The following is a 20,124-nucleotide window of genomic DNA, read 5'->3' as shown; positions in this document are numbered from 1 at the left end:
GGGGATGACAGAGGACGAGACGGTTGGATGGCATCACCAACTTATTGGACATGAGTTTGAGCAAGCTCCAGAAGTTGGTCAAGGACAGGGAAGCCTAGCATGCTGCAGTCCATGGGGTTGCCAACAGTCAGACACAACTGAGTGACTGAACGATGACAAATCTCTTCCAAATCCAACAGATTAATTTCCATTCAGTTCAGTTCAGTCACTCAGTTGTGTCTGACTCTTTGTGACCCCATGAATCGCAGCACGCCAGGCCTCCCTGTCCATCATCAACTCCCGGAGTTCACTCAAACTCATGTCCATCGAGTCGGTGATACCATCCAGCCATCTCATCCTGTCATCCCCATCTCCTCCAGCCCCCAATTCCTTCCAGCATCAGGGTCTTTTCCAATGAGTCAACTCTTTGCACGAGGTGGCCAAAGTATTGGAGTTTCAGGTTTAACATCAGTCCTTCCAATGAACACCCAGGACTGATCTCCTTTAGAATGGACTGGCTGGACCTCCTTGCGGTCCAAGGGACTCTCAAGAGTCTTCTCCAACACCACAGTTCAAAAGCATCAATTCTTTGGTGCTCAGCTTTCTTCACAGTCCAACTCTCACATCCATATGTGACTACTGGAAAAACCATAGCCTTGACTAGCCGGACCTTTGTTGGCAAAGTAATGTCTCTGCTTTTGAATATGCTATCTAGGTTGGTCATAACTTTCCTTCCAAGGAGTAAGCGTCTTTTAATTTCATGGCTGCAATCACCATTAGATTCTAAGAAAAAGTTACATAAACCTTGAAGAATTTTCTTTAGAAAAACATGACTTAATTGTTTCCAAACTGATCAAATTATGAATCTGATATATAGTAATGCATTCATTTTCAAGAAATTATTTCCTTTTGTTAACTAGAGCAACTACTAACTAAGCCAGAAAGGTGAAAATGATTGGTTGACATCTCGTAAGAAAAGAAAAGCACAAAGTACAAAAATACAAATTATTACCCTTGTTATCTGGGAAGATATGTAAACCAAACAATCAAAAAATTCTAAAACTGACATATATACTGACTTTAAGCTGATCAAGCTTTAGTACCAAATATTAAACTTACCAAATATTAAACTATAGACTTGCAACCATCCTGCTGCTGCTGCTGCTAAGTCGCTTCAGTTGTGTCTGACTCTGTGCGACCCCATAGACGGCAGCCCACCAGGCTCCTCTGTCCATGGGATTCTCCAGGCAAGAACACTGGAGTGGGTTGCCATTTCCTTCTCCAATGCATGAAAGGGAAAAGTGAAAGTGAAGTCGCTCAGTCGTGTCTGACTTTTAGCGACCCCATGGACTGCAGCCTACCAGGCTCCTCCATCCATGGGATTTTCCAGGCAAGAGTACTGGAGTGGGGTGCCATTGCCTTCTTCTGCAACCATCCTAGGTTCAACTAAATACTAACATGCAAACATCTAGATGGCCCAGAGTAATTATTAACCTCTTTATGATAAACAAATTTAAGTTTCTTACACAAAAGAGTTAGTATGATACAGATGAAACTGAGGATGAAATATTTCTGAATAATATTGAGCCATCTGACTGTGTTCCTATATAAAAAGCTATGAAGCAAACGTACCAAAATATGCTCACGATCATTTCAGCTTTTGGGTGAGGCTTCGGACTGTGGCTGAATCACTATCATTCCCTCTGTTTCAGGTGAAAAGTGAAAGTGAAAATCGTCCAGTCGTGTCCAACTCCTTGCGACTGCATGGACTATACAGTCCATAGAACTCCTCAGGCAGAATACTGCAGTGGGTAGCATTTCCCTTCTCCAGGGGATCTTTCCAACCCAGGGATCGAACCCAAGTCTCCCGCATGCAGGTGGATTTTTTAACCAGATGAGCCACCAGGGAATACAAAGGACTTTAATGATGATGCCTCACATTTGTCACTACCCAAAAGGCCTGTTTTCGTTCCAATCCCAAAGAAAGGCAATGCCAAGGAATGCTCAAACTACCGCACAATTGCATTCATCTCACACACTAGTAAAGTAATGCTCAAAATTCTCCAAGCCAGGCTTCAGCAATACATGAATCATGAACTTCCAGATGTTCAAGCTGGTTTTAGAAAAGGCAGAGGAACCAGAGATCAAATTGCCAATATACGCTGGATCATTGAAAAAGCAAGAGAGTTCCAGAAAAACATCTATTTCTGTTTTACTGACTATGCCAAAGCCTTTGACTGTGTGGATCACAACAAACTGTAGAAAATTCTGAAAGAAATGGGAATACCAGACCACCTGACCCGCCTCTTGAGAAATCTGTATGCACATCAGGAAGCAACAGTTAGGACTGGACATGTAACAATAGACGGGTTCCAAACTGGGAAAGGAGTACGTCAAGGCTGTATATTGTCACCCTGCTTATTTAACTTCTATGCAGAGTACATCATGAGAAACGCTGGGCTGAATGATGAAGCACAAGCTGGAATCAAGATTGCCGGGAGAAATATCAATAACCTCATGTATGCAGATGACACCACCCTCAGGGGAGAAAGCGAAGAGGAACTGAAGAGCCTCTTGATGAAAGTGAGAGTGTGAAAAAGTTGGCTTAAAACTCAACATTAAGACAACTAAGATCATGGCATGTGGTCCCATCACTTCATGGGAAATAGGTGGGGAAACAGTGAAAACAGTGGCAGACTTTATTTTGGGGGGCTCCAAAAATCACTGCAGATGGTGATTGCAGCCATGAAATTAAAAGACACGTATTCCTTGGAAGGAAAGTTATGACCAACCTTGACAGCATATTAAAAAGCAGAGACATTACTTTTCCAACAAAGTCTAGTCAAGGTTATGGTTTTCCTAGTAGTCATGTATGAATATGAGAGTTGGACTATAAAGAAAGCTGAGCACCGAAGAATTGATGCCTTTGAACTGTGGTGTTGAAGCAGACTTTTGCGAGTCCCTTGGACTGCAAGGAGATCCAACCAGTCCATCCTAAAGGAGATCAGTCCTGAGTGTTCACTGGAAGGACTGATGTTGAAGCTGAAACTCCAATACTTTGGCCACCTGATGTGAGGAACTGACATGTGAAAAGACCCTGATGCTGGGAAAAACTGAAGCCGGGAGATGAAGGAGATGACAGAGGATGAGATGCTTGGATGACATCACTGACTCAATGGACATGAGTTTGAGTAGGCTCTGGGAGTTGGTGATGGACAGGGAGGCCTGGCGTGCCACAGTCCATGGGGTGGCAAAGAGTCAGACACGACTGAGCCACTGAATTGTACTGACTGATGATTCTCAAACACTAGTATACCAATATGAAAATGTTTCTATAATGATATTATGAGTTCAAAATTACTAAAGAAAATTTCAGAGATTAAGTATCTATGGTCTTCAATCGATCTCAAGTCCTTTAAAAACAACCTACAATCCTCCAGCATATCTCCAGTTTAGCCTTCTCTACTTCCAATAACTATTTCAAACCTTTTCAAAGCATTAAGTCTCTAATCCATTAGGCTGAATAGACAGCCTTGCTGCTTACTTTTCGAAGTAAGCCCCAACTTTCTAACTCTCTTATTCCACACCTTTATCATCAGTGATTCCCTTACATACCCGCGGAGTATACAACTCTCCTTAAATCTAAGGCTAATAATTTTTGTTCCTATTCTTTGGATCTAATTTCCTTCTGCCTCCTTGGAGACTTAACTTATAAACAGCCGCTACCATCTTTTTTTCCCCCCATATCTATTCTGTTTTTTTAACTTAGCATATAAGAAGATCCATCCACTCTTTTCCCCCTTCTGCCCATATGACTGCCCTACTCACATACACATTTCCTCTTCTACCTGCTCCCATTTTTCTGATTTGTCCTTGCAGCCAAGCTTCTCCTTCCTCTATCTTCACTTACTCTTCACCAAAGCACAACAGATCTTGCTATCCCAATGGGCCCTCAAAAAGGTCCTCGTGAAGTCACCAATGGCCACCCTACCGAATACAAAGGATTCATAATTTTGTTACCATATCAGTGCTTTTAAAAATAATCTCAGTGGATTCATAATTTTGTTACCATATCAGTGTTTTTAAAAATAATCTCAGTGATTGTACCTTTCCGGAGGGCAGGAATATATCTATATCTAAATGTATTTAGCTATTTTACAAGATTCCCTACTTCTACCTAAATGTTAATGTCACAGAGCTGCTCTTCAATTTCCTTTTTTCTCACAGTCAATAGTCTCAGTGATATTGTAACTTCACCTGGAGTCTAAAATCTGCATGCTAAGACCAATCCTCAAGTTCTTGAATATTTCCAATTTCTATTCATCCATGTCAACTTGGAATTTTTATAGAATTTCAACTTCAAGTTGTCAACTGTCTTTACATCCTCAAATGTACTCCTTCTCTAATATCTCTTTAATAAATGTCATCAGTAATTTAGTTTCCCAAACCAGAAACCAAATTATCCTATATTCTTCCATGACCCCTTAACATCTAGCAACCAAGTCTGTCCCTCTCTTCTTCATGCTCAGAAAAGTATCTTAGTTCTGTAACTCACCCTCCTCATCAGTCTTAAGTGGCATAGAGTACTATAACAGCTGCCCAACTTGTAACTGCTTTAAATTTGCTTGCTTCCAATTTAGCCTCCATTCTGCTGCCAGACATTTTAAAAACACAAATATGATCAATCACTCTACTGTTAAAATTAAAATTTAGTGTCATGTAACAGACCATCTTAACTGTCTCCTGAGAAACCTGTATGAGGGTCAAGAAGCAATAGTTAGGACCCCGTATGGAACAACTGATTGGTTCAAGATTGAGAAAGGAATACGACAGGGCTGTCTGCTGTTACCCTGTTTGTTTAATCTATACACTGAGCACATCATGAGAAATGCTGGGCTGGATGAGTGACAAGCTGGAATCAAGACAGGTGGGAGAAACATCAACATCCTCAGATATGTGAATGATACCACTCTAGTGGCAGAAAGCAAAGAGGAACTAAAGAGCCTCTTGATGAGCGTGAAAGAGAGAAAGAGCTGGCTTAAAACTAAATACCAAAAAAACTAAGATCATGGCATCCAGCCTGATTTAATTCATGGTAAATAGAGGGGGAAAAGGTGGAAGTAGTGACCGACTCCCCTTCTTGGGCTCTAAAATCACTGCAGATGGTGACTGCAGCCATGAAATTAGAAGATGTTTGCTTCTTGGCAGGAAAGCTATGACAAACCTAGACTGTGTTGAAAAGCAGAGACATTACTCTGCCAATCAGGTCTGTATAGTCAAGGCTATGGTTTTCCCAGTGGTCACATACAGTTGTGAGAGCTGGACCATAAAGAAGGCAGTGCCAAAGAATTGATGCCTTCGAACTGTGGTGCTGGAGAAGGCTCTTGAGAGCCCATTGGACAGCAAAGAGATCAAACAATCAATCTTAAGGGAAATCAACCCTGGATACTTGGAAGTACTACGATGCTGAAGCTGAAACTCCAGTATTTGGTCATCTGATGTGAACAGCTGACTCTCTGGAAAAGTCCCTGATGCTGGGAAAGATTGAGGGCAGAAGAAGAGAGTGTCAGAAGATGAGATGGCTGGATGGCATCACCAATGCAATGGACGTGAACTTGGGCAACTTCAGGAGATGGTGAGGGACAGAGTGTCCTGGCATGCTGCAGTCCATGGGGTCACAAAGAGTCAGACACAACTGGGTGACTGAACAACAAGAGAATAGAAATGTTTTAATTTATATTTATGTAAAGTTTTTTGTATAAAGTGTTTTCAAATTAATCTTTAGAGTAACTTTTCCTCCTCTTTTTTTTATTTAGCTGATGGGGAAACCAAAACACAGAGAAGCTATGTACCTTAACAAGGTCATACAACACTGAGTGTGTAGGACCTGTTTTCAGTATGCACTCTAGTTTTCAGACTCTAAAGTTTAGTGTTCTTTCTACTGTATTAAACTGTACTTTGGAAGCCATTTACTAACAGAGAACTAAGGCTTCCCAGGAAGCTCAGTGGTAAAGAACCGCCTGCTAATGCAGGGGATACAGGTTCAATCCCTGTTTCGGGAAGATCCCCTAGAGAAGGAAATGGCAACCCACCCCAGTATTTTGGTCTGGGAAATTCCATGGACAGAGGAGACTGGTGGGTTGCAGTCCATGGGTTGCAAAGAGTTGGACACAATGCAGTGACTGAGACACATTTAGAATAAACAAAAACCTTTTTGAAAAAATATCATCTTAGCGTATGAACAGGAGTTATTTCATGAAGAATAAGATAAAAAGCTATCTAGATTGAAGGAACAGCACATGCTAGACCCAGAACAACTTCGGGATTCAGGTATACTAGAAGAGTTAAATGCAGTTGGAGTTTATGACAAAGGGAGAAGAGATGCTGGATAAGGGAGGCTGGGGCCACACTACAGCACCTTTAAGGTAATCAAAGATTTTATCCTAAATGCAAGGAAAGCCACTGACAGATTTTTAGAAGAGATATGATCTGATTTACATTTTATGAAGATCATTGGGAGTATCTCACAGGAGTGTTGGGAGGTTTAAACACAAGTGAAATGTTTAATAAATCAAAACTTACATAAAGTTATGAGTACTTCAAAAAGGCCTAAACTGTATGGTGCTAAATGTTCTAATGGTATCAAGACAGACAATGTGTAATGTGGTCTGGACAGAACAATTATCAATGGCTACAGAGAAGCAGAATCAATTTTAGAACCCAAAACAAATCAATTCAAAATGAGTCAATTTTAAAACAGCCCTCAAATGCAGAAAAGCTATTATAAGAACTGAAAAGCCAGGTTGTAGGTTTTTTGCTGTTTTTTGTGTGTTTTTTGGGGTGGGTGGTGGTAGAGAAGAAAGGTAGGAGTCTCAAAAGCTGGCTAGTGTCTCTACACACTAAAAGAAAATTTAAGAAACACATAAAGGGACCAATGAATGATTCAGAACAGTCGTAAATACAAAGACATTTAAAAGCAATACAGGGAAATGGGGAAATCCCAAGAGCTGGATTCAGAAAACCATAGGGCTAGTGAATGCATGGTTCTGTTTTGCTTTTTTGGATTAGTATACCTTTATGCTGACAATTTTCAAATAAGCAGTTCCTTCTTAATTGCTTAATACTGATATATGATGTTTATTTTTAAAAAAACCCTACCTTTTTCTCTGCAAAGTAGATATAAGACAGTCACTATTTTGCAACTGAGGAGACACACAAAAACTTCAGCCTAATTCAATGTAGCACACTTACTCTGAGAACAACATGTATAACTGTTGTGTGTAGAATTAACAGCATAAACACTTTTGGATATTAATTCACTCTATGACTAATCATCTCATTGAATAAAATACTGTTTCAATTACATTTAAGTTGCAACAGCATTAGCCATTTTTTAATACTAGTAAGAGGTATTTATAGTATCTAGTACTTTAAATCATTATAAAACTAGATACCTCACTGATTTTTTTTAAGTACCACAAATGAAAACTCTTCAGTAAAACATAATCAAGGAAAGCTATTAAGTTGTTCAAATAAACCAATGGTTTGGTTAATCATCCCTTTATATCTTAATTTTTAGGTGTGAAGCATTTCCAACCTATTTTTTGCTCTACACATTAATCAGCTGGCAAGAATTAATTTTTATGACCTCTTTTACATCTAAACTAAAGACAAAGAACTCAGGAAGGAAGCCAAATAAGATTGTGACAGTGAAAAGAAAACACACAGAAGTGGAGAAAATGTTGCGTATCATCTATCTGATAGGGGCTTTGTATCTAGAATATATATGAAGAACTCTTAAAACTCAATAATGAAGAGAAAATTGCCAAGTGAGAAAATGGGCAAAGAATATAGACAGGCATTTTTGCCTAAAGGGCTAATAAGCATATATGAAAAGATGTGCACCAACATTTGCCACTATGAAAATGCAAATTGAGCCTCCAATGAGATACCACTTCACATCCCCCAAGATGGCTATAATCAAAAAGACAGATAAGTATCACAACAATGCAGAGAAACTGGACCCTTATACATCACTAGTGGCAATGGAAAATGGCGCCACTGCTTTGGAAAAGAGTCCACTAGTTCCTCAAAAAATAAACACGGAGACTCAGCAATTCCATTGCCAGATATGCACCCAAGGGAAATGAAAACTTATGTCTAGACTAAAACTTGCACATAAGTGTTCATAGAAGGATTATTCATAACAATCAAAAAGTGTGAACAAGTCAAAAGTCCATCAACTGAAGAAGGAATAAACTTAATGTGGCATCCCTATACAACGGGACATTTTGTGGCAATAAAAAGAAATGAAGTGCTGATATACACTACAAAATGGATGAATCTAAAAAGCATTATGTTAAGTAAATGAAGCCAGAGATAAAAATCACACATATATGATTTTATTTACATGAAATATCCAGAAGGCAAATTTATAGAACAAGAAAGTAGATTAGTAGCTGCCAAGAACAGCGGGATGTGGGTAGAAAAGGGGGTGGGGGAAACTGCTAATAGGTATGTGGTTTCTTTTAGGACTGATAAAAATATTCCAAAATTGACTGTGGTGATGGTGGCACAATTCTATGAATATACCCAAATTCAGTGAATTGTACACATCAAGTGATATGTGATACCACTCACCGATTTCTTTTCTCTGCCCATGTTCCTTTCCTCCAGAGACAGTATGATATGTCAATTATACACAATAAAGCTATTATCTTTTTTCAAAAGTGTGAAAGGGCCATAAATCTGGATGGAATTACTAGGGATAATTTTACAAAGATTGGTTTTGAAGTAAGTGAAAGTCAAGACTTAGTAAAATGTACTGGAAATAACATGAATGATGTGTAAACTCCTATAAGGAAGGAATAAGTAAAGAATCTGCAGGAAACAATACTTGTATCAAAGAGCTATATTAGTTAGAAATGAGACTGCCAAGACTACAATACTAAACCAGAAAGACCTAGAAAATTCTGTAGTTTCCCCATAGATAATAGATGAACATGGTATTTTACTAATATGACAAAACTGCCACTTCTTAATTCTAATACTTTCAAGTATTCATCCCTCAAAGAACTGTTTCCCATAAAATGGGTATGGCTATCACTCAAAGGCAGGCAGTAGCAGTGTATTTTAAAATGCAGGTTTCAGAGGTGACTGCCTAGATCAGAATCTCTGCTGCACCACTGACTGACCGTATCACCATGTGCACTTAGCTCTGTACTCCAGTTTCTGAAACTGTAAAGGAGAACACTATCACTTATTTCATACAGACTCATACATGAATGGTAGTATTTGTAATCATAGCCACAACTGCATGGTACATATAAATACTTCGCTATACCTTTTCTGAGATTTGAAAAGCTTGAAATTCATTCAAATTTAAGAAAATAAATTTTCCATCTATATCACAGATAAATCTCTTGATTAAACTGTTAAACTTCATCAAGTTGCTATGACATATTGCTAAATAATATAAAGCAAGCCAAATTATCAGATCTCTTATGGTTAAACAGATCTTATGGTTAGATCATTTAACCCTTATCATTCTTTTTTCTTTCTTCTAGTTTTATTTATACAATTGACATACAGCACTATAAAAGTTTAAGGTGTACAGCATAATGATTTGACTTACATACATCATGAAATGATTACCACAATAAATTTACTGAACACCCGTTAGCTCATATAGATACAAAATTAAATAGAAAAAAATTTTCCTTATGATGAGAACAGTGGCCACAGGACCGGAAGAGGTTCAGATTTTATTCCAATCCCAAAGAAGCGCAATGTCAAAGAATGTTCAAACTACAGCACAACTGCACTCATTTCATATGCTAGCAAAGTAATGCTCAAAATCTTTCAATAGCATGAGAACATCCAGATGTACAAGCTGGATTTAAAAAAGGCAAAAGAACCAGAGAGCAAATTGCCAACATCCACTGGGTCACAGAAAAAGCAACAGAATTCCAGAAAAACATCTACTTCCGCTTCACTGACTATGCTCAAGTCTTTGACTGTGTGGATCACAACAAACTGTGGAAAATTCTTCAAGAGATGGGAATATCAGACCACCTTACCTTCCTCCTGAGAAACCTGTGTGCAGGTCAAGAAGCAACAGTTAGAACTGGACATAGAACAGCAAACTGGTTCAAATTGGGAAAAGAGTATGTCAAGGCTGTGTACTGCTTATTTAACTTAAATGCAGGGTACATCATGTGAAATGCCAGCTGGATGAAGCACAAGCTGGAATCAAGAATGCTGGGAGAAATATCAATAACCTCAGATATGCAGATGACACCATCCTAATGGCAAGAAAGCTAAGAGGAACTAACGAGCCTCTTGATGAAGGTGAAAGAGGAGACTGAAAAATCTGGCTTAAATTCAACATTTGAAAAACAAAGATCATGGCATCTGGTCCCATCACTTCATGGCAAATAGATGGGGATAAAATGGAAACAGTGACAGACTTTATTTTCTTGCACTCCAAAATCACTGTGTATGGTGACTGCAGCCATGAAATTAAAACATGTCTGTTTCTTGGAAGAAGAGCTGTGACAAACGTAGACAGTGTATTTAAAAAGCAGACATCACTCTGTCGACAAAGGTCTGTCTAGTTAAAGCTATGGTTTTTCCAGTAGTCATGAATTGATGTGAGAGTTGGACCATAAAGAAAGCTGAGTGGTGAAGAATTGATGCTTTTGAACTGTGGTGCTGGAGAAGACTTGAGAGTCCCTTGGACAGCAAGGAGATCAAACCAGTCAATCCTAAAGGAAATCAATCCCGAGTACACACTGGAAGGAGTGATGCTCCAATACTTTGGCCACCTGAGGAGAAGAGCCGACTCAGAAAAGACCCTGATGCTAAGAATGACTGAAGGTGGGAGGAGAAGAGGACAAGAGAGGATCAGATGGTTGGATGGCATCACAGATTCAATGGACATGAGTTTGAGCAAACTCCAAGAGACAGTGAAGGACAGAGAAGCCTAATGTGCTATAGTCCATGGGGTGGGCAAAGAGTCAGACACAACTGAGTGACTGAACAACAATGATGAGAATTCTTAGGATTTACTCTAACAACTTTCACATATAATATTCAGCACCATTAATTATATTACAAAGGAATATTGTTTTTGTTGTTTAATCACTAAGTCATGTCCAACTCTTTTGCAACCCCATGGACTATAGTTGGCCAGACTCCTCTGTCCATGGGGTTTCCTGGAGTGGGTTGTCATTTCCTTCTCCTTCACCACTGAGCCACAGGGAAGTCCCACAATGGAGTATTACTCAGCCATAAAGAAGAATGAAATCTTGCCAGGTGCAACAACATGAATGGCCATGGAGGATATTACGCTAAGTGAAATAAGTCAGACAGACAAATATGTATGATTTCACACATATATGGAATCTAAAAGACAAACATAAGAAAGCAGAAATAGTCATAGATACAGAAAACAAACAGGTGGTTGCTAGAGAAAAGGAAGGTAGGCAGAGGAGAGAAATAGGTAAGTGAGATTAAGAGGCACAAACTTGCAGTTGCAAAATAAATGAGTCCCAAGCAGGAAATGTACAATGTGGGAAATAGAATCAGTTATCATGTAATACCTTCGTATGGTGACACATAGTAACTAGACTTATCCTGGTGATCCTTTTGAAATGTATAGAAATATCAAATCACTATGTTCCATAATAGGAAGTAACAGTGTTATAGGAGAACCAACCAATCAAACTCATAAAAAATTAGATCAGATTTGTGGTTACCAGAGGCAAGGGCATGGGGGAGGAGGACTTGTATGAAGGCAGTCAAAAGATACAAACTTTCAGTTAGAAGATAAGTACTAGGGAGGTAATGTACAACATGATAAATGTAATTATCACCCTTAATCTTTTTTTTTACTACAGGAACTTGATGCTCTTTTCACTCAAGCAAAGAATTTTTTCTCTAATGCTCCCCAGTTTTGATTTCACTGGCTAAGTGAAATAAGTCAGACAGAGAAAGACAAATATCATATATTACTTTTATGTGGAATCTTAAAAAAATGATACAAATGAACTTATTTACAAAACAGAGACTCATAGACACAGAAAATAAACTTTTGGTTACCAAAGGGGAAAGTGGAGATGGGGGGATTAATTAGGAGTTTGGGATTAAAATATACACACTACTATATATTAAATACATAACCCACAAGGACCTACTGTATAGCATAAGGACCCATATTCAATATCCTGTAATAGCCTCTAATGGAAAAATCTAAAAAATATGTATCTATATCTGAATCACCTTGCTGTACACCTGAAACACAACATTGTAAATCAACTATATTTCAGTTTTAAAAGCAAAAACTGGCTCTCTAAAACTTAGACTAGCCTGGTCTCAGAGACACTTTGGACTTGCTTGTGAGAGAGCCTTTGCTGCCTTTCACTAAAAAGTCTTTTCTAAGGCCACGTCTGCTAAATCATTTTCCTGAATTACGAGGAATTATCACACTAATACCTGGACCTTCTCAAAGCTAAAGGGAGAGTGGAAGGGACAGGATTCTTAGTATTCCTCCTCATAAAGAAGAAAAAGTAGTCATTACCCTCCTTTTCTTTTTGGACAACTATAAGAAAACCGAGTGGAATCTTACTGAAGAAGCAGTATTCTAGGCAGAACCAAATATAGGTTAACCCTACAGAGGTTTTCTGCCTTATATTAGAATCTGAGCTTTTTTCTTTTTGAAGAGCTGTTCTTGATCGTTCCCTCAGATACATCACTTTAATCTGAATTCAAAACTGAGTTCACTTACTACCAATCAGTCTTACTCTACGTTTCTTTGGTGGCTTCTGTGTACAATGGATGGTGACGCTAAACGGAACTACATTTCCCTTTCTAAAGAATAGATGGAGAAAGAATCTGAAAAAACAACTTCAAAGGAATAAATATAAGATACAGAGTGTGAATTACAGTGGTAACTAAGGAAATGAAAATAAGAGGCACAAACCAAACTGACATTACTCAGGGAGGAAAAAAAAACCAGCAACTGCAGACAAATTCTATATGGAGACTAAGAAGAAACAGTTTAATGGTTTATGAAATACTGTTTGAATTACACTTGAGTAGTGACACCACAAAACATTTTAATACTAAAAAGATACTAATAGGATTTAGTATTTTAAATCATTATAAACCAGGTGTGTAAGTAATATTTTAAAAACCAGCTCTTAAACCCTCAAACATCTATAAAATGAGGTAAATAAAACTCTTGCTTTAATAGCTGCACAAGTATAAAGCATTTTGGATAGTGGCTAGAAGAGAGTAAGCATTCAATACATGCTCACTAGTGGTGGTATTATTATCTGTGAACCACATGCAAACCAACTGATTTCTCTCAGATTTCTCATCTACAAGAACAGAATATACACTTATTTTGAGAATCCAACCAGATGTGCACAAACACCTTCACCAGTAATTCTCAACTTTCCCTTTATCTCCCTGCCAATCTAGCTGATGGTTTCAATTCACTTTTATCAATAATCATAGTTTTTCAGTGAAGTTAATTCTCACAGTGAGGAAAAGAAAAATCACTCTAAACTCTTGTCCAACTTAATGGACATGAGTTTGAACAAAATCCCGGAGATGGTGAAGGACACAAAAACCTGGCGTGCTGCAGTCCATGAGGTCACAAAGAGTTGGACACGACTGAGTGACCGAACATCACGTAATAAAACAAATATACCTAATGACTAATAATATGGGAAAACTCATTTTATCAGCAGTGATACTACATGGACTGTCAGTTTTCAGATGTTAAAGAGGTATCAATATGGTTATGTACCTTTCACTGTCTTAAGTGTGCTTTGACTCTGAAAATTCACAAGAAGTTGGTAATCATGGAACGTAAAATATCAAACTTTCACATATGCATTTTCTGGGCTATTTCTATGGATTCTTAATGGGGAAAAAAAAGACATATATTTGTGATTTATACTTTTAAAATATGGGTAAAGTACTAAAACAAAATATCCTACTCTTACTACAAGCTCTTACTATCTGCTAGATACGCTGTTTCTGTAAAACTATACGTAAAGGGGGCCATATGGCCTCTAACAATCGCTTATGATTACTAATAAACAAAATCCCAAATCTAAACAATACATGAGCCCAATTGCTTTTGTTTAAATGTACTTTTGGACTGAAATAATATTTGTTCTACATATTCAGTTAATAACCTACTAATCCTTAAACATATTTTTTTTTTTCCAAAAGCAGTATAAGATTTTCCATCATATCAAAACTAAACAGTCACAAGAAACAAGTGTGGGATAAAATGGTAAAATTCTCTTCCTAAATATAAATTAGATTCCATTTAAAGAGAAAAGAATGTCCATTTAAAAAAACAAGTGGAACACTTTAAAATGCATCTTTAAAAGGCTGCTGCTGCTGCTGCTGCTGCTAAGTCGCTTCAGTCGTGTCCGACTCTATGTGACCCCATAGACAGCAGCCCACCAGGCTCCCCATCCCTGGGATTTTCCAGGCAAGAACACTGGAGTGGGTTGCCATTTGCTTCTCCAATGCAGGATAGTGAAAAGTGAAAGTGAAGTCGTTCAGTCGTGTCCAACTCTTTGTGACCCCATGGACTGCAGCCTACCAGGCTCCTCCATCCATGGGATTTTCCAGGCAAGAGTACTGGAGTGGGGTGCCATCGCCTTCTCCATTTAAAAGGCAGTGTAGCACAATAACTTTAAGGCCTGATTTAAAGCCTCAAACTACCTGGGTCCAAATCTCAGATGTATCACTGTGTGAACACTTCTTCAAGCCTATCTGGGGAAACTCCTATTCTGGCCAGTGTGCACTGGCACACATTCACATTCTGGTACCCTAGAATAGTAGTAATGAGGGACTAAGTGATTCAGCAACACCTAGCACAGGGCCTTTTTAATGTAATATCATAGGTCACAGCCTGACAATTCTTTTCTCATCATACTTACATCCAAGCAAGATTAGTAGCAGTTACAAAATTATTTTCTAAAACATCTATTTAATACTTTGTATGTGCTAATGAAAAAAGGTGGTATGATTTAGGAAAAAATAAAATCTGAATGTCACTAAGTAGATGCTAAAGCTCTGGATGTGCTTGACCAAATGGGGTACATTAATCTTGGCTTCACTAACAACTTACAAGTGATTTTAAAAATTATGAAAAGGATTAAATAAGGAAAAGCTACTTTTCTCAATTTTAAGCAATTAAAATGTGAAAAATATGCTTTAACGTCCCTACTTCTGTTATGTTCATCAATTGACCAACACTAAAAAACAGTTTTGCTTTCTGGTTTCATTTGATGCAAATGATATAATATATATCCTATTTTAGAGGTAAACACTTTGATACAATTAAAGCTAACAGTAAGAGTAATATAAAAACTTCTTGGCAAGCACACACTAAACAATTTGGAGTTCATATTGATTAATAGTTTCCATTTCCATTATTAACTGATGGCCTGATTTAAGATTATTTTTTAGTGTGAATCAAAATTGCAAAAACATAAAGGACTACATAAAATAAAGATTTCTAAGTAAAACAGTAGGAAAGGAAAGCTCTAAAATTGAAATTAATGCCTCCTCTATCAAAAAAACTTGATTGGTCCAATTCCTCTGCAGTTTGAGACAAAAACATCACACATGGCTATATGAGTACATTTTTAAATGACTATAAATCAAAGTTACTCTTCAAAGTTACCTTAAATCTGCTAATTTTATTAGAGTTTATACAAAAATGACATGCAAGATTTAATCTGTAAAGTAAGCTTTGAACATACTTGAACATAAAAATTAGTGGAAATGATTGGTAGATACATAACATTTAATATAATGAGGGAATACAGCAGTGATTTTGGTGACTTATAATCATCTATTTATTTACTTACAATAAATCTATTTTAAAAGAAATCACCTAAGAGAGTACATAACCCACAACATGTATTTGTATATTTGTATACTTATTTAACTATCATTCCCTTCAATAGGTTCTTCCATCCCTGATAATACTTAATGCAATGTACTTTAAACAAATTTTCCTTTTATCTTATTAGAGGAAACTACCATGTACCTAAAAATTAAGTTGTCTTTCATTCATCCTAAGCCAAACAGTTCTAGTTCCTTTACTCTTTTTCTACACTTTCTAAATTCTAATAGTGTTGTTCATAGTTTTCTGAATCTCTCCATGAAGCTAAACACAGATGAGGAAACAGCATAAAAGATCACGCCTTCTAACACAGATAGCTGTTACTTTTATACCCAACCTTTTTAAGAAGTGTATCTCTTTTACATCAATTTTGACATTTTTGTCACTACAAAATTTAATACCAAACATATCATAAGGTTTGTTACTCGTCTCAGACACGTGTAGCTTATTTTCATCTCTAGAAAGTTAGTTTCCAGATAAAACTCATCCACTATTTACAAATAAACAGAAATTCTAGTATCCACATAGAAGCAAATCTGTATCCTTGGCCAGGTGTTAGCATTAATTACCATAGTAGTAGGAGGCAGTCTTTATCTGCAAAGTGCTCACAACCTAATTAATGATCTTTACTTATTTGAATGTATTTGACTATAACATGAAACGTTTGTATTAAAATTTCAAGAATAAACTCATGGTAAATCTATCATTTTTTCTTAACAGTCCAATCAGTCTTTTCAAGATGGTAATATACATATGCCAAGACAATGTTCCATTTGCATATGGCCCATTTCAGCTACTAAAAAACAAGCAGAATTTGCCCAAACACCCATAAATGACTAATCCGAGGCTTTTTTAAGACTTTAAAAAGAGAAATAACTATTTAACAAGTTTTGCTGCTGCTAAGTTGCTTTAGTCGTGTCCAACTCTTTGCGACCCCATAGACGGCAGCCCACCAGGCTCCCCCGTCCCTGGGATTCTCCAGGCAAGAACACTGGAGTGGGTTGCCAGTTCCTTCTCCAATGCATGAAAGTAAAAAGTGAAAGTGAAGTCGCTCAGTCGTGTCCAACCCTCAGCGACCCCATGGACTGCAGCCTTTCAGGCTCCTCCGTCCATGGGATTTTCCAGGCAAGAGTACTGGAGTGGGGTGCCATTGCCTTCTCCGTAACAAGTTTTAATGAGTACCAAAAACATGAACCCAAGCTACAACTAAACCATTAAATATCTTTACCAATTCTGTACTCACGAACACATTATCAAATTCATACTTAACAAATTATTCTCCTTAAAATTCTGAATCAAACTTTTGCTAATTCCTTTTTTGATAGGTTTCACTTGCTAATTCCAAGTAAACTGGCTCACATATAAACCAAATTAGTTTCTGGAGCATCCCAGTACCATCTTTTCCTGCAATTTTTTTCCTGTAAATGAGAGGGGAAATCAATTGTGAGGATAAAAATTTGCACATTCTGCTGTTAATTAAATGTCTGAGCCTCAGTTTTAAGATGGAAGCACTAAAATGACTCAAATTTATGAACTTCCTGTATTTACTCTTATAAATATCAACAAATCTTTAAAATGATTTACAGTAACTTTGTCAAAAATAAAAATGCTAAACTTTAATGGTCACAATATCCATACTGCTTTGATCACCCTTTATGGTTAACACCACCAATTATTACTCAGTATATCAAAACCACAACAACATTAACAAGGAGTAATATACATATAAGTAGTATCTATATATTAAATTAAATAGCATCACAAACTCAATGAACATGAGTTAGAGCAAATTCCAGGAGACAGTAAAGGACAGGGAAGCCTGCTGCACTACAGTCCATGGGGTCACAAAGAGTCAGACACAACTTAATGACTGAACATCAACAAATATATTAAATTGTAGATTTGTATTTCATGAAAATCCACATTTACCTTAGTATAAGGTGGTATTAGGCAAGGTAAATTAAGAATGTTAAAATGTTCTTTAACAAGAAAAAGCAAAGATTGATTTCATCTTTAACAATTCACAGGAAAAGGTAAACAAAAATGTCCTAGGAAATGTCCAATTTCCCCACAATAATAAACATCATAGGAACACTCCATTATGAGCAAAAATGATTATTAAACCATATTTTTTTTGCTGCAATCCAACAAGTATATGTTTACACTCTCAGGGATTTTTAATCATATAAAACTTACAGTGTAGCCTAACAAAATAAGAAAAAGTACCAAGACTTAGACCAAAGTATTTAAATTCAAGTCCCAAGTCTGCCATCTACTAGCTTACTTGACAGTGATTCTAGCTTACTTGACAATGATTCTAATACCACAGCATTTTAACAGAAATGGTAGTAATAAGAAGGTAACTAAAATTTAATGTTATCTCAAGGCAGAAAATCTTGTAGACTATTTCACTGAATCAGGATAAACCCCTAAATGAAATCATTCTGTCCATTTCGTAGATGAAATCATTGAGATGCAATTTAAATTAACTTTCCTCAAAGTCACACTGCAAGCTAAGTGGTGGAAAGGCTAACCTAACTTGAGTCTAAATCTTACGCTCCTTCCACTAAGCCATAATGAGGAAATGAAAAAACATGCTGCATATTATACACGACGATAGAAAAGTGAAAATAACTTTTATTATAATAAAGAGGCACATGATCCTTCCTAATGAAACAGAGCACTTTAGGTTACATATTCACATACTTAAGTTATTTTGAATACCACTTGATATGGCCCACAAATATTAAAATCTACAAATACTTCCTTCTATATTTTAAGTATATCCTTTGGTATTTTATAAGTTTGAATGTTAGCAAGTGACTGAAGCTTCAAGTGGACTTATCTACTTCTTGCAGGCCTACGTTATCCTTCCAGTAAGAGGGAAGAGCTGCACTTCTATGAGAAACGCTGCCGGCGTCTATCAAGCTTCCACTAAAGCACAAGACCACGTGGTACCACTCAGAAGCCTAAGGTTCAGTACTCCTCTCCCTCCTTTTGACAAGGAACTAGGAACTAGGTTCCTTTCTCTTAAGTGGCGCCCTGACACATGCCACCTGTGTAGTACGAACCGCAAACATCCTGCAGCCGGCCTCCCGGAAGAATACGAGAATCAGAATAGGGGAACTTGGATGCCGACAAAGCAGGGAAAGGAAATGACTAAAGAAGTGAAGCGGGTGAGATCGTGATCAGCCGCGAGACCAGGACCTGTCAAACATTAAGAGACTCACACCGAACGAGAGTAACCTATCGTTCGGGAAGGCCTGAAGTGGGAGCGGCACAACCAGAGGAAGAAGGACGAGAAGAACCTCAAGAGCCGCCGCCGCCGCTCCCCGCAAGCCTTTCAGCATGCCCCGACGAGCCATGAACTGTGGCCCTCATTTCGGGTCCAATCTTTGCCCCAGCCTTGCGGAAGCGGCCAAAATCCTGCTGCCTGAGGCGGCCGCCGCCGGACCTGCCCGCACCTGTCACCAGCGAGACACCAGCCCGCAGTTCCCACCGAGTTCCCCACCACCCTCGGGCAACCGCAGCCACTTCAACCTCTTTCCCTCACCAGGTGTCCCCTTTCCGGAGCGAGGTTTTGAGCAGCGTCGCGATGTCAGAACGCTGGATGTCCAGATCTGCCGCTCCGCCTTCCGCCATCTTCTTCCACTAGCGGTAGCGGAGGCGGCAGCGACGGCGGCGGCACGCCCCAGAGCATTGTGGGAATGGCGTCCCGCGGCCCCTCCCAGTCGGCAGGTCGAAACCAAAAGAGACGAAAGGGTGGGGGGGGTGCGCCTCCGGACCGGCGTTGGCCCCGGGCGGAGTGAGTGCGCCGCCGTGGTCGGCTGCCTCGCATCGGCCCCTGCCCGTCTAGCAGCTCGCCTCGGCCTCCTACGACCCGGGAACGCCTGGTTTTAACTCTCGACTGTGGGGCCTGGATCCTGTCTCACTTGAGCGGTGCCACCGCCCTGTCCATCCTGCCTTCTGCCTTCCCCTCCGTCTTTCCCACAGACGCCTGAAAACCCTTATTTGCGCATTCACTCACGCTTGAGGGTGGGGCGGGGCGAGGGGCGTGGGGACGGCTGAAATATGGCAGAAAAATTTTAACAGGTCTGTGACTCGAGTCTTTCCGTTGCGAGTCCCAGAACCTAAACTCGGTGAAGATTGGACCAAACCTAGCAACCCGAAACCGAACGCTTAGCCGCAGTGCTCTTTCTGGG

At 38.7% G+C, this 20,124-nt stretch overlaps 1 protein-coding gene across 4 annotated transcripts in view; it reads right to left on the bottom strand.

Moving 5' to 3' along the window:
* Nucleotides 1-19,902, bottom strand: part of USP15 (ubiquitin specific peptidase 15) — a 135,106-nt gene extending 115,204 nt beyond the window's left edge. For 2 of the 4 annotated variants that reach the window (XM_006072616.3, XM_006072617.3), the window contains exon 1: nt 19,476-19,902. In XM_006072616.3, coding sequence (XP_006072678.1) covers nt 19,476-19,564 — 89 coding nt within the window. In that variant the 5' untranslated portion in view covers nt 19,565-19,902. The remainder of the gene's footprint in view (nt 1-19,475) is intronic. The other 2 variants (XM_025283888.2, XM_025283889.2) reach the window with 2 other exon arrangements.
* Between the last annotated feature and the right edge of the window lie 222 nt (nt 19,903-20,124).

This window comes from Bubalus bubalis, chromosome 4, assembly GCF_019923935.1.
Source record: "Bubalus bubalis isolate 160015118507 breed Murrah chromosome 4, NDDB_SH_1, whole genome shotgun sequence".
Lineage (NCBI taxonomy): Eukaryota > Metazoa > Chordata > Mammalia > Artiodactyla > Bovidae > Bubalus > Bubalus bubalis.
The sequence above is the reverse complement of the archived record's forward strand: the minus strand, read 5'-3'. Positions and strand labels throughout refer to the sequence as shown.